Source organism: Lemur catta, chromosome 20 (genome assembly GCF_020740605.2).
Source record: "Lemur catta isolate mLemCat1 chromosome 20, mLemCat1.pri, whole genome shotgun sequence".
In the NCBI taxonomy this organism is placed as follows: domain Eukaryota; kingdom Metazoa; phylum Chordata; class Mammalia; order Primates; family Lemuridae; genus Lemur; species Lemur catta.
The window spans coordinates 16,170,699-16,183,941 of record NC_059147.1 but is presented as its reverse complement, the minus strand read 5'-3'; the positions used below and the strand labels follow the sequence as shown (position 1 = coordinate 16,183,941).

General features: G+C 42.1%; 1 protein-coding gene across 1 annotated transcript; it reads left to right on the top strand.

Annotated features, from left to right (window-relative positions):
- Positions 1-468: 468 nt before the first annotated feature.
- Positions 469-12,376, top strand: NUDT7 (nudix hydrolase 7). The gene is made up of 4 exons (XM_045533586.1): positions 469-599; positions 3,539-3,692; positions 7,447-7,605; positions 11,641-12,376. Exons 1-4 carry the CDS (start codon positions 565-567, stop codon positions 12,007-12,009), a joined length of 717 nt encoding a protein of 238 aa, XP_045389542.1. The 5' UTR covers positions 469-564; the 3' UTR covers positions 12,010-12,376.
- The last annotated feature ends 867 nt before the right edge of the window (positions 12,377-13,243 follow it).

Below are 13,243 nucleotides of genomic sequence, written 5' to 3'. Positions count from 1 at the left end.
GGTCTCACTCTGTTACTAGGGCTAGAATGCAGTGGCATCATCATAGCTCACAGCAACCTCAAACTCGGGGGCTCTGGCGATCCTCCTGCCCCAGCCTCCTGAGCAGCTGGGACTACAAGCGTGCGCCACCACGCCTGGCTAATTTTTCTGTTTTTGTAGAGACGCGATCTCTGCTCCTGGCATCAAGGGATCCTCCGGCCTCGGCCTCCCCGATTGCTGGGATTACAGGCATGAGCCACCATGCCCGGCCATTTTCACTTAAAAAAAAAAACTTTCACAATTGTAAATTTCACAATTCCCCATAAGCCGCTTGCTTCTCCCAGGAAGAGCGAGGCGCAGGGCAGAAACTGTTTTACTCCACCAGCAAGACCAGACCCTAAGCCCCGCCCCCCACATCGCCCCGCCTCTGGTCCCGCCTCTAGCCATAGGCCCCGCCCCGTCCTAAGCCCCGCCCACCCCGCCCGGGCTGCCGGCCCCTCCCCGGGCCAGTGCCGCTCTGCGCAGGCCCGTCCCGCCCAGCACTTCCGAGGAATCACTGACTGGAAACAAAGGTTCCCCACGACAATGTCGCGTCCTGGTCCTCCCCAGGAGCCAGTCAGGTAAAGCTTTCCGGTCCCAGGCACCCGAGCCCGGCCTGGCCGGGCCTTGATCGCTGCTGGGCTTGACTTTGCGGCTTCCGCGTGTCCTGCGCGCCCGGGCTCGGTGCACTCACCTCTATGGCAGTTCGCGGGGTCCCCAGACCTTTGCACCTTCTCCAGCCGGAAACGGAGCCGGCTGTAGCCGACACGGTTCACACGCCTGCGGGTCTGTGCCCTTTTCCGAGGGCAAAGCGCTTCCCTCTTCCCAGCCAGTCTCGCTCTTCTGCAAAGCGCTTCCCCACAGTTGGACCTCAGGGCCCCTGATGGGGGCGCAGCCCCGGGTTCAGGTACCCCGGTGCCCGCTTCCAGGCGTGACCTCGGGGCTACCAGTTAGGGACCCTCTCTGAGCCCGACGCGATCCTGTTCTCACCTGCCGGGCTGTTGAAATGAGAAAAGCACGGAAAGAGTGTGCGGTGAGCCCACGCTCAGAAGGGGTGGCTGCTACCGTTGTTGCTATCTTCACGGTGATTATTCCAGGGACCAGCCCCTAAAGGGGACAGACACGTTTTTGCAGCCTTTTACTTCTGCTGGTCCCACTGGTCAGTTCTGGGGTCTTGTCCTTAAAAGCCACCCTTGGTAGAGTCCGTCCACACTCTGGGCCTGCCACTTTTGGACAGGACCTGCGTGCATCGGGTGCACACTGGACTCCCCTGTGCCAGTATTGAGTGATTCTTTTCAGGCCATTTGGTCTGTTAGCCAACCACATCTAGTGAGAACTCTGCCGCGAAGAAAGAAGCAAAAGAAGAGCAAACACTGCCCACAAATATTAATAACTACTTCTGATGGGGAAATTTATGACAGTAGTTACCATTCATTGAGCACCAGCCGAGTGCCAGCCACAGTCTAGGAACTGCATCATTTCATCTTCATAAATATACTAAAGCACGTCACAGATGAAGTAGAACTCAGAGAAATTATTCTTATACACTTTTGAAACTAATTCTGGCTGTCTTAAACATCTGATTTTGCTCACGATGCAAAACTTCCTTCCTACAGAAAAAGTAAAACCAAATTGTTCATTTTCTAGGGCTGCCATAACAAAGTACCACAAACTGAGTGGCTTTAAAAAATAGAAATTTATTCTTTCATGGTTCGGAAGGCTAGAAGTCCGAAATCCAGGTGCCAGCAGGGCCACAATCCCTCTGAAGGCTTTAGGGGAGAATCTTTCCTTACCTCTTCCAGCTTCTGGTGGCTCTTGGCATTCCTTGGCTTGTGGCAGGATCACTCCAACCTCTGCCTCTGTCTCCACATGACCTTCTTCCCTGTGTGTATCTCTCTGTGTCCTCTCCTCTTCTTACAAGCACACCAGTCATGGGATTTGGGACTCACCCTAAATCCAGGATGTCTTCATCTCAAGATCCTTAACTAATTAAATCTGAAAAGATCCTATTTCTGAATAAAGTCACATTCTGAAGTTCTGAGTGAGCATAAATTTGGGGAGGTGGAGGGACACTGTTCAACTCATTACACAAACCAGCAACAAAATATACCTGTCAAAAGAACCAAACCGTGTAGAGATCTTTCACCTCCTTGGTTAAATATATTTATTAGGTACTTCATTTTATTTTTTGTAGCTATTGTAAATGGGATTGAGGTTTTGATTTGGTTCTCAGCTTGGTCATTATTGGTATATATAAATGCTACTGAGTTTTGTATGTTGATTTTATATCCTGAGACTTTACTGAATTCATTTATCAAATCTAATCTTTTGGAGGAGTCTTCAGAGTTTTTTAAGTATAAGATCATTTCACCAACAGAAATAATTTGACTTCCTTTTTTCCAGTTTGGATGCCCTTTCTTTCTTTCTCTTGTCTGTTCTGGCAGTCCAGTACTATGTTGAACAGGAGTGGTAAAAGCGGGCATCCTTGTCTTTTGTTCCACTTCTTAGGGGGAATGCTTTCAATTTTTCCCCATTCAGTATGATGTTGACTGTGGGTTTGTCACATACAGCATTTATTATTTTCAGGTATGTTCCTTCTAAGGCTAGTTTGTTGAAGGTTTTTATCATGAAGGAGTGCTAGATTTTAGCAAATGCTTTTTTTTGCATCAATTGAGCTGATCATATGGTTTTTTAATTGTTTATGTGGTAGATCACATTTACTGATTTGCATACATAGAACCATCTTTGCATCCCTGGAATAAAAATCCACTTCACATGAAAAGGGCACCATTTGTGGTTGCAAATCCAAATACTTGCATATTATTAGGAAATGGTTCTCAAAATGTGTTTCCCTGGTCTGCAGCACCAGCAACACCATCATTGAGAATTTGATATAAATGGTAATTCTCAGGGTCCCACCCCAAAGTTATTGAGACACAATCTAGGGGTGAGCCCAGCAGTCTGTGTTGTAACTAGCCTTGGGAACTACTGTTATAAGGCAGTTGAAGGGTTTGATAACATGACATAAGGGCCAGGTTAAGAGAATGTATTCTAACCTTACAGTGACGTTTTCAGCAAAACTATCTTGTCTGAATATAATTATGGATTTCAAAGTCCAACTACTGCATTATTGCAAAAACATTTTACAGCCTGGTCTCAAACTCCTGGCCTTAAGTTATCCTCCGGCCTCAGTCTCCCGAGTAGCTGGGATCATAGGCATGAGCCACCACGCACCTGGCTCATTTTACCATATTTCAATTTAAAATTTAATTTAGGTTTCAAAGTGAACCTGTGCACTAAACTTTGTGCTTAGTAGTTTTGTTTTTTTTTTTTTGCCTCATTTGCATCTTCCAACAACCATGCACGTTAGCTACTGTTATTTCTGCCATGTTATTGAAAAGTACACTGAAATTCAGAAATGGTAAACCCCACACAACAAAGCAGAAATGCAGGCAGGATTAGACACTTTTTACCATCACTCTGCTTACTGAAATATCTGTCTGGTTTGTTTCCATTTTAGAAACAGTTTGATAGATGCTGCTAAGGTCCGCCTAAGAAAGCATGATGTTGGGAGCAAATATTCTCACTTGTCGTATAACAAATATTCCATCCTTTTACCATTGTTGGCTAAAGGGGGAAAACTCCATTTGTTGCTCACCCTCCGGTCAGAGAAGGTAGGTGGATAAAAAGGCTACTGCCATTAAATCTCAGGGCATTTGAAAACCTCATGAAATTTTATCACTTGCACACATTTTAAGGCCACAATTCTCAAATGGACTTTCAAAATTGTGGTGTTGGAGGGGTACTAGAAGCCACCGGATAACATGGCGGTTTTGGGAGAAAGTTTTGGAAAGAAACAGAATTTAGCTAACAAGTAATTTAAAATGCTTTTAGACCAGGATTACCTAACCTTGGTGCTGTTGGCATTTTGAGCTGGGTAATTCTTTCTTGTGGAGGCTGTCCTGTGCATTGTGGTCTCTACCCACCACATGCCAGTAGCATACACACACACACACACACACTCCCTTTTTGACAATCACTAATGTCTACAGACATTGCCTACTGTCCTGGTAGGGATTAGGGGATGCAAATTGCCCCCACCAAGAGCCACTGTTTTAGACTAATCTCACCCCAGATAGAATGTGAAAATACTAGAGCATAGAAGTTAACAGCCTAGGCCCTGCCCACGTTGAATGCAGGCTCTCTCCTTGCCAGCTGTGTGACTTTGTCTTAAGTTACTTACCCTCTCTGTGCTTCAGTCTCTTCACTTGTAAAATGAGGACAAAATATTAGTACCTGTTTCATACAGCTGTTGTGAGGATTTCACAGGGTAACAAATGTTAAGCACCTAAAACAACCCTGGAACTTGACAAGAAAGGATTCAATAAGTTTCAGTTGACATCATTAGTGTCAAGTGGCAGGCATAGCCTGAGGTTTTAAGATAAACACTTTCAACGTAAAGAAATATTGGGCTGGGAATAGAGTTTCTGGCTTACCACTCACTCCGGAGTATAGTTACTTCGCCTTGCTGTTGGGATATTTCCAAGGAAAAGTTGGAAAAGCAGTAATTTCATGGTTATCCAAATACAAAAAGAAAATGGGCCATAATAGCATGGCTTTTTAAGCAGAATAATGGAAAGCATCTTGTTAGCAAAAACAAACAAAAAAAAATGAGGAATCAATCAGCTGAAATTTTGTGGACTTGGGAGTACATGTGTGGATTCTTTTTGGTCTGGGCTCGACAACAATGACATAAATTCATGAGATGATGAAAATCGAGGGGAGATACTTAAATGGAAACCAGAGGCCGGAGTCTGTTCCCAGCTCTGCCAGTAAGCACAAGAGAAGCACTTCCATATACTTTTTGAATTATCAGACAAACAATAACGTAGAAAATCTAGGTAAGACCAAAATCTCAAGCAAGTAGGTCTCAGGTCTGTTTTGTTTCATCCAGAGCAGCTTTGCCTATTGATTATCAAGGTTACTTTTTTAAAAAGTGTTTAAATCTAATTAAATCTGACTGTGAATGCTATCTGGCTATGGGGTGAGAAGTTCCCTCTGGGGCATTACTGGATCTCTGTTCCTCCCTCACACGAGCTGGGGGCTCACAGATTTCCTTCAAGTAGATAGGGAATGGGGCTCCAGGCATCCATCCGTGCCCCTCGAATGTGTGCTCTCCTGCTAGCTCTGGAAGCTGGATCAAAGTTCTTAATCTCCCTGGGTCTCAGTTTTCTCATCCCTAAAATGGGACTGAAAACAGTGCCTAATGTGTAGGGTTGTTCTGAGAGTAAAAGATATCTGCAAAGGGTTTGGCATAGCTGCTGGCATGCTGTAAGTGCTGCATGCTGTTGGCTATTACGTATGTTTATGTTTTTATTTTTCCCTTGTCAGGATCCACCTAGGTTAAGGGGCTCCTCTAAGAGCCGTAGAGTCCTGGTGCCCAGCAAAGAGATGGCAAAGCCCCCTCCTCCCTCACACACCTGGGCACAGACCTTCGCACCTTTAAAGCCACCCACTTTATGGCTTTCAAGAATTAGCTGCTTTGCTAATTATTCTCTTATCTCCCATGCACTACAGGTCTCCCCATCTCCTGCCCTACCCCAACCTCTGCTCTCTGTTCTCTGGGGCTTGAAATAAGCAAGAGAAAACTCAAGAACAAGGCATAGATTGAAGTCTTAGGAAATTGCACTGCAACGCTATTTGGCTTCTGAGTAGAATTTCAGGTTTTATTTAACAAAAAATGTATACTATTTACCAAAAAAAAAAAAAAAAAGATTGAAAGCTTCTGTACGGTCCTTTTCAGTGCTGATAGTTTGTGAATAGTTTTAGAAATGTGTCTATTTTCTTCAAAGCAACATGTTTTCTTCTTTTTTTAAATATTTTTAAATTTTAAATTTAAGATAAAATTGTATATATTTATCATGTGCAACATGACGTTTTGAAGCATATATTCATTGTGGAATGACTAAATCTGGCTAGTTAATATATGCATTACCTCACATAGTTATTTTTGTGGTGAGAACACTTTTACATCCACACTGCATTTTTCAAGAATACAATGTATTGTTATCTATAGTGGCCATGTTATACAATAGATCTCTTGAAGTTATTTCTCCTGTCTAACTGAAATTTTGTATCTTTCAACCAACATTTCCCCAGCCACCCCTCAACCACCTCAGCCCCTGGTAACCACCATTCTACTCTCTACTTCTATGAGATCAAGTTTTTACATTCCACATATGAGTGAGATCCTGTGGTATTTGTCTTTCTGTGCCTGGCTTATTTCACTTAACATAACTTCCTCCAGGTTCGTCCATGTTGTCACAAATGACAAGGTTACCTTTTTCATGGCTGAATAGTATTCCCTTGTGTGTATACACCACATTTTCTTTATTCATTTGTTGATAGACACTTAGGTTGATTCCATATCCTGGCTATTGTGAATAATGTTGCAATAAACATAGGAGTGAAAATATCTCTTTTGATATACTGATTTCATTACCTTTATATATATCCCAGTAGTGGGATTTCTGGATCATATGGTAGTTCTATTTTTAATTTTTTGAGGGACCTCCATGCTGTTTTCCATAATGGCTGTACTAATTTACATTCCCACCAACAGTGTGCAAGAGTTCTCTTTTCTCCACATTCTTGACAGACAACACTTATCTTTTGTCTTTTTGATAATGGCCATTCTCACAGGTGTAAGGTGATATCTCATTGTGATTTTGATTTGCATTTCTCTGATGATTAGTGGTATTAAGCATTTTTTTCATATATTTGTTGGCCATTTGTATGTCTTCTTGTGAGAAATGTGTATTTAGGTCCTTTTGCCCATACTTTAATTGGGTTATTTGGTTTTTTTGCTATTGAGTTGAGTTCCTTATCTATTTTGGATATTAACCCCTTATCAGATACATGGTTTGCAAATAATTTCTCCCATTCTGTAGGTTGTCTGGTTGTCTTTTCACTGTTCATTGTTTCTTTAGCTGTGTAGAAGCTTTTTATAATAGTTTGGTATAATCCCATTTGTTTATTTTTGCTTTTGTTGCCTATGCGTTTGAGGTCATATTCAAAATATCATTTCCCAGACCAAGCACAACATTTTCTTAGGAGTAGAGTTCTCGCTAATCCAAAATGGCCTATTTTCCTATTCCTATTAATTGGAATAGTTGTACAAGGAAACTTGAATTAAATTGGTATACTATGCAGTCTTTTTGAAAAGCTTTTAAAATACAGTCATGTGTGGCATAACAGCATTTTGGTCAATGATGGACCATGTATGACAGTGGTCCCATAAGATTATGATGAAGCCAAAACATACCTATTGCCTAATGACAAAAGAGAAGTTCAGTAAATATTTGTTGAATGCATGAATAGTTCTAAGTTTGGAATCACACATTGTAGCTCTGTTCATTCAATATCCAGCTAAAAAGGTCACCTGGAGAAGTCTGCTTCCCTGGAGGAAAGTGTGAACCTATGGACGTGGATGACATAGCCACGGCTCTCCGGGAAGCCCAGGAGGAAGTGGGGCTGCGTCCTCATCAAGTGGAGGTCATCTGCCGCCTGGTGCCATGTCTGTTTGACGTAAGGGTTTTCTTAGACTCTCATGGGATCTCAGTGGATCTGCTGTGCTCAGGATTCCACGTTTGTCTAAACATGACCCCGAAAGTACCGCACATAAAGTCAAGAGACTGAGTTCTTGTGTGGCCGTGCTCCTCATGAGCTAAGCTGCTGTGGGCTACATGTCCCTTTGCCTACCTGGGCCCTTCTGTCCCCATCCAAAAATAAAAGGGCTGAACTCCATCAGTGGGTTTCAGACTGGGTGCCATGGATCCCTGAGGGTGCTTCAGAATTATTGCATTAACATTCAGTTCACATTTACTTTTCTCCAGTATACACGGATCTTGAGAGTTCAGTTGAAAAAATAATACACATTCCACTGTGCTATATACCAAACTTTAGCCCCTTGGAGGCCACCATTGTAGTACTTTTGCCCTAAAGATACTCATTTTTTTTACATACCATGGAATAAACCTTCCTCTATAACACATGAATGAAGCGGTACCCTGAGATCACTAGGCAAGCTGTTTAAAAACTGTTACTATTTATAACTGCATTTCTGTTGAATCAAGATTTTCTTGCTAGTGTACACCAAAACATATTTAAAAATATTTTAAAAAAATGAATTCTGGAGCTAATATAAGCACATCTTATTTCCTGTAAGTTCACCACAACAACCTCATTGTTGTACTGATTGACTTTAGAAGGAGTAAATATTGCAAACTTGACCTTGGATAATGGCAGTATTTTATCAGCATAAACATCTTACCTTTAAATGTTTATGAAATTAAAACCTTTAAATTAAATTTTAGAATAGTTACAGATTTACAGAAAAGTTGCAAAGATAGTACAGAGTTTTCGTATACTCCATACCCAGTTTCCCCTATGGTTAACACAATTCACTGTGGCATTTTTGTCACAACTGAAAAAAACCAATGTTAGTGTATCACTCTTAACTAAATTCTATGTTTTATTTGCCTTTTACTAGTTTTTCTACTAATGTCCTCCCTTCTGATCTGGATCTCATCCAAGATATCAGGCTGTATTTGGTTGTCGTGTGTCCTTAGTCCTCTGGTTGTGGCAGTTTCTCAGACTTTTCTTATTCTCATGACCCTGACAGCTTTGAGATGTAGTGGTCAAGTATTATATAGAATGTCCCTTTGAGGTGTAGCGGTCAAGTATTATATAGAATGTCCCTTTGAGGTGTAGTGGTCAAGTATTACATAGAATGTCCCTTTGAGTGTAGTGGTCAGGTATTATGTAGAATGTCCCTCAGTTTGGCTTTGTCTGATATGTTTCTCATTGTCGAACTGGGGTCACAGTCTGGGATAACACTCCAGGGGTGAAGTGCCCTCATCACATCGTATCAGAGACAGGCATCAACTTTCTATGTTTTATACACTGGGCTTGCAGGTACATTTTTATTTCAAAAGAACAGCCTCCCTGATGCCTGACAATTAGAAAACCAATAGATTAGACCATCCTTTACGTTCATTTAGCTTAAAGTCTTGGTGGTACAGTGTTATGAAGATCAGTGATGCTGTGACATCTGTCTTAATTGGGTCCATTTTAAAAATAGAAAGATCAGCGCTCAGGGAGACTTAGTATGGAGGAAGCTATTAGCCGCTCAATAACTGTTTGTGAAAGTGTATGTGTATGAGGGAGAAGCAGGAGAAGGGAGAAAGGATTACATAAGAAATGTGTCAATTCCTCTTCCATTTTGTTTTCTAATGGGAACTCTTGTCCTTTGATTTCTGCAAATCCACCAGCACATTTGGAGGATTTATTTTAGAACTCTATGAACAAATTGAGCTATCCTGGTTACAAGTTTGCAAAGTGAGACTCCATTTCTAAGGTCCCCAAGAGCTACTGAATCCTGCAGGTGCATAGATAGAATACAACAGCATTCACAGCAAAGTGTTGGGTCTTCAAGAGATTTCTGGGGGCCTGACACTCCTGGAGCAGATTTCTAAAATGACATTATTGTGAAATTAGAATGAACAAAGGCTTTACAGAAAAGTGTGTTGTGTTTGGAAGTGCTAGGGAGGATTGTTTTATTGGCCCTTGCTTATTTTTTAAATGAATTATGAAAATGCCATTTATTGAACACTTACCTGCATAATCTAACTAGTTCTTAACCTGCTGTGATTTTGCCCCCCAGGGGACATTTGATAATATCTGGAGATGTTCTGGGGTGTCACACCTGGGGGGCTGCTACTGGGTCTTCCCCCACCCCCTACGTTAACCCTCCCAGGTAGCCTGTGACCCCGTAACCCCTGTTGTCCGTTTATCACATTTTTATGTACTTGTCTTTGCAAAGGTTTCTGGAATGTACTCAAGAGATGTTTCTCCTTTTTCCAAGATTGTGGCTCACACATTTCCATTCATTCACTTTCCTTCACTTTGCCACCTCTGAAGCCTCAACTCCTGTAATGTTTAGTACATTTCACTGGCATGCCCTAATTTCCTGGGAATATTTCTAACACCATGTAGCTTATTTCAGAGGCCCTGAAGCCTGCCGTATCCACAGGCCCACAGAGGAAACCAGCTCCTCAGGGTTCCAACTCAGAAAATGGGCAAAATTCAGATTTTTCTTGGTCCTAGAACATCTGCCAGGTACCAATTTTTACCTTCCAAGACAGACACCTGTGTTTTTAGAAACCACATGCCCAAAAGTGCTGCTTCATCCACAAATTTCCAAGTCCTCCCTTAGTTTTGTAAGCTTGAACCACGTTGAATGTGCTGGCTTCTTAGCCAAAACATCCAGTCTTAAGCCATTATCTCCCTTAGTGACTTTGATTTTTTTTCCCCACCAACTTCCTCAGACTCTGACATGCTAGTTCATAGGCTGGAACTGGCCATGCTAAGTCATAGGTCCACACACTTGCCCAAAAGTTTGGCCTTTATGGTAAGAGTGAAGATATGCCCCTAGCTCAGCCCTCGAGAGGTGATTAACATGTTAACTGCCATGTGAGTTGTATTTAACTTACACTAGTTTTGAGCCTGGGGCCTTATGAAGCATATGTAACTCACATCTTTTTACCTTGGGAGCCAGGTGAACTATTTTTCAAGTTGCATATAACTCATGCACAGAAAACAATAAAAAAATAAGAAATTTTTCATTAAATTAGAAAGGATATTCTATTTTCGTAATAAAACACCATAGCCCTAGGGAAAAAAAATTGTTTTTCTGGTGTGGCAGTCAATGTGTTAAATCTGAGATGCAGCTGGGTACTCACACATGGTTGCAATGTCATTGTCTGTGAGATAGAGTGACATTTGAGTCTTCATAGAACTGAAGCATTGTACTCCGGATGTGAGCCACAGGCCTGTGGTCAAATCCTGGTTTCTGCCAAGTATTAATTGGGTGTGACCTTGGGCAAGCTTCTTCATATCTCTAATGTTACTTGTTAAAGCTTCTTCAGGGTCAGATTGTTGTAAGGAGTCAGTGAGAGGGTGCTGGGTACTAGACGAGGTGCCGGTGCCCAGAGGTTTCGGTTACTACACGGTACTAGCAACCACAAGTATTTACTGAGCATAGATGGTAGGGGCTCGGTCCAGGCCCCTCCTGTCCCTCCTGCCACCTCTGTGTTTCTGAAAACTCACACCTGCAGCTTTCTTCTGAAGACTGGTACCCCTGGGCTACTGAAGCCACCTCGCCATATGTCCTGCACAGGGAGCCGGAAGTGCCTGAAATTTACTTCCGGCAAGGCACTCGTTAACCAGTGACTGACTGAGGCCAGGGAGCATGAAAGTCCGGTCCCTTTGTCTCCACCTGAGATTGCCAAATTGCCATTCCAAAAGATTGTGCTAGTTTATATTCACAGAAGATATCAGTGTCATCTCATAGATGCCTGCTTGGGTAGGGCAGGTACTACTCCCATTTCATGGGGGACGTAAATTTACTTCCAGAGCAAATTTTTCCCCCTTCCCTTACCCACCTTCTGTAAGTGGTTGCTTTGGCGTCTTTTCTTAGTTTACGTGGAAGTGACATGATTTTGGCATTTGAAACAATATGGCTTCACTTCTTAATTTCTGTATTTTGTTTTCTGCTTTTAGAAATATACATTGGTAACCCCAGTTGTGGGTTTTATAGACCACAACTTCGAGGCCCAGCCTAACCCTGATGAAGTGAAGCATGTATTCCTGGTGCCACTGGACTATTTCCTGCATCCACGTGTCTACCGCCAGAAATGCCTCACATTTTCCGGTCACAGTTTTATTACTCATTTCTTTGAGTACATGAACCCTGAAGATGGTGTGATTTACCAAATCAAGGGAATGACTGCAAAGTTTGCTGTGTTGGTTGCCTTAATTATTTTGGAGAAAAAACCCACCTTTGAGGTTGAATATAATCTCAATGATCTAACATCGTCCTCTGAAGAGTTATTCCTGAAGTTTCTTAGATATAATACAAGCAAGTTATGATATATGAGACCAAGATCCAAAAGAACTATCCAAGAGGTTTTTGTGTGCACTTTTTTACAGAGCAACAATAATGTGAACTGTTGGAATTTGACAGTGTGAATATTTTTCCTGCAATATGAAGATAAAAACTTTGCCTTTTTTCCAGTTGCCTTCTAATATTTGAAAGAGCAAAAGTCTTTCAAGAGTGGAAAAATGTGTTTACAATGTTGCATAATATCAACCACAATATGTTAACAATATTTTTCTTCTCAGTGGAAATCAACCAGGGGGCATGGAGGAGGACGGGAGGTGCAAAAACCTACCTAATGGGTACCATGAACACTATTTGGGTGATGGGCACACCTATAAACACTTATACCCCCTTAATATTTTGAAATTAAAAAGAATATTTTCTTATACATAAAAGAGTATATGGCACATAGTAAGCACTTAATAAATATTTGTTCAATATATGATTGACCATGTGGCATTTATCTTATTTGTAAGAGGCAATACATTTTTCTAACTGTTGTTAAATGTAACAGAAACTTCTGGCCAGCCATCAAAACTGGTCTGTCTTCTGTGGCAGTAGAATTCAAACTAGGTCCATGGCTCTCCAGGTGGAAACAGCATTACCCAGGGTCCCCTGCCATGAAATTTGACTCTGGGACTTAGTTTAGGCCAATGGGGCATGGGTGCAAGTTGACTTTGCAGGTCATCTCCAACTGAAGAGATAAGCCAGTTTCCTTTGAGTCCCTCTGGTTCCCCTCTCCGTAAGCTGCAACATGGATTTGTCTGCAGCCCAGCCCTGACCATAAAAACAAGGACAATTCCTGAGAGGATGGCAGAACCAAAAGATGTAAAAACCCGGATCTCTGAATGACTCTGGAGTAAAGTAACCCTCCCGCCTGGGCTGTTCACTTGGGACCATTACATCAGAGAAGCATAAAATTCTGTCATCTCTCTGCCACTGTAATTCCAGGTCACTTTTCTATAGCAGAGCTGTAACCCTAACTAATATAGTACTTGAACATGGCTGGAAGAATATTCACCCAAACTTGAGGTGTTGCAAGCAGTTAGAATTCAGGACGATCTGACACTTCACATGTGGGTTCTCTGACATACAAGATGCCCTTGGGTGGTGGTGGGGTTTGGCAGTCACCATCCATAGCAGCTGAAATTGAGGAATATGAGAGGCTCACGTGCCTACCAACTGGGAGAATAATGATGTATGTCTCAAGATGATGAGGGCAGA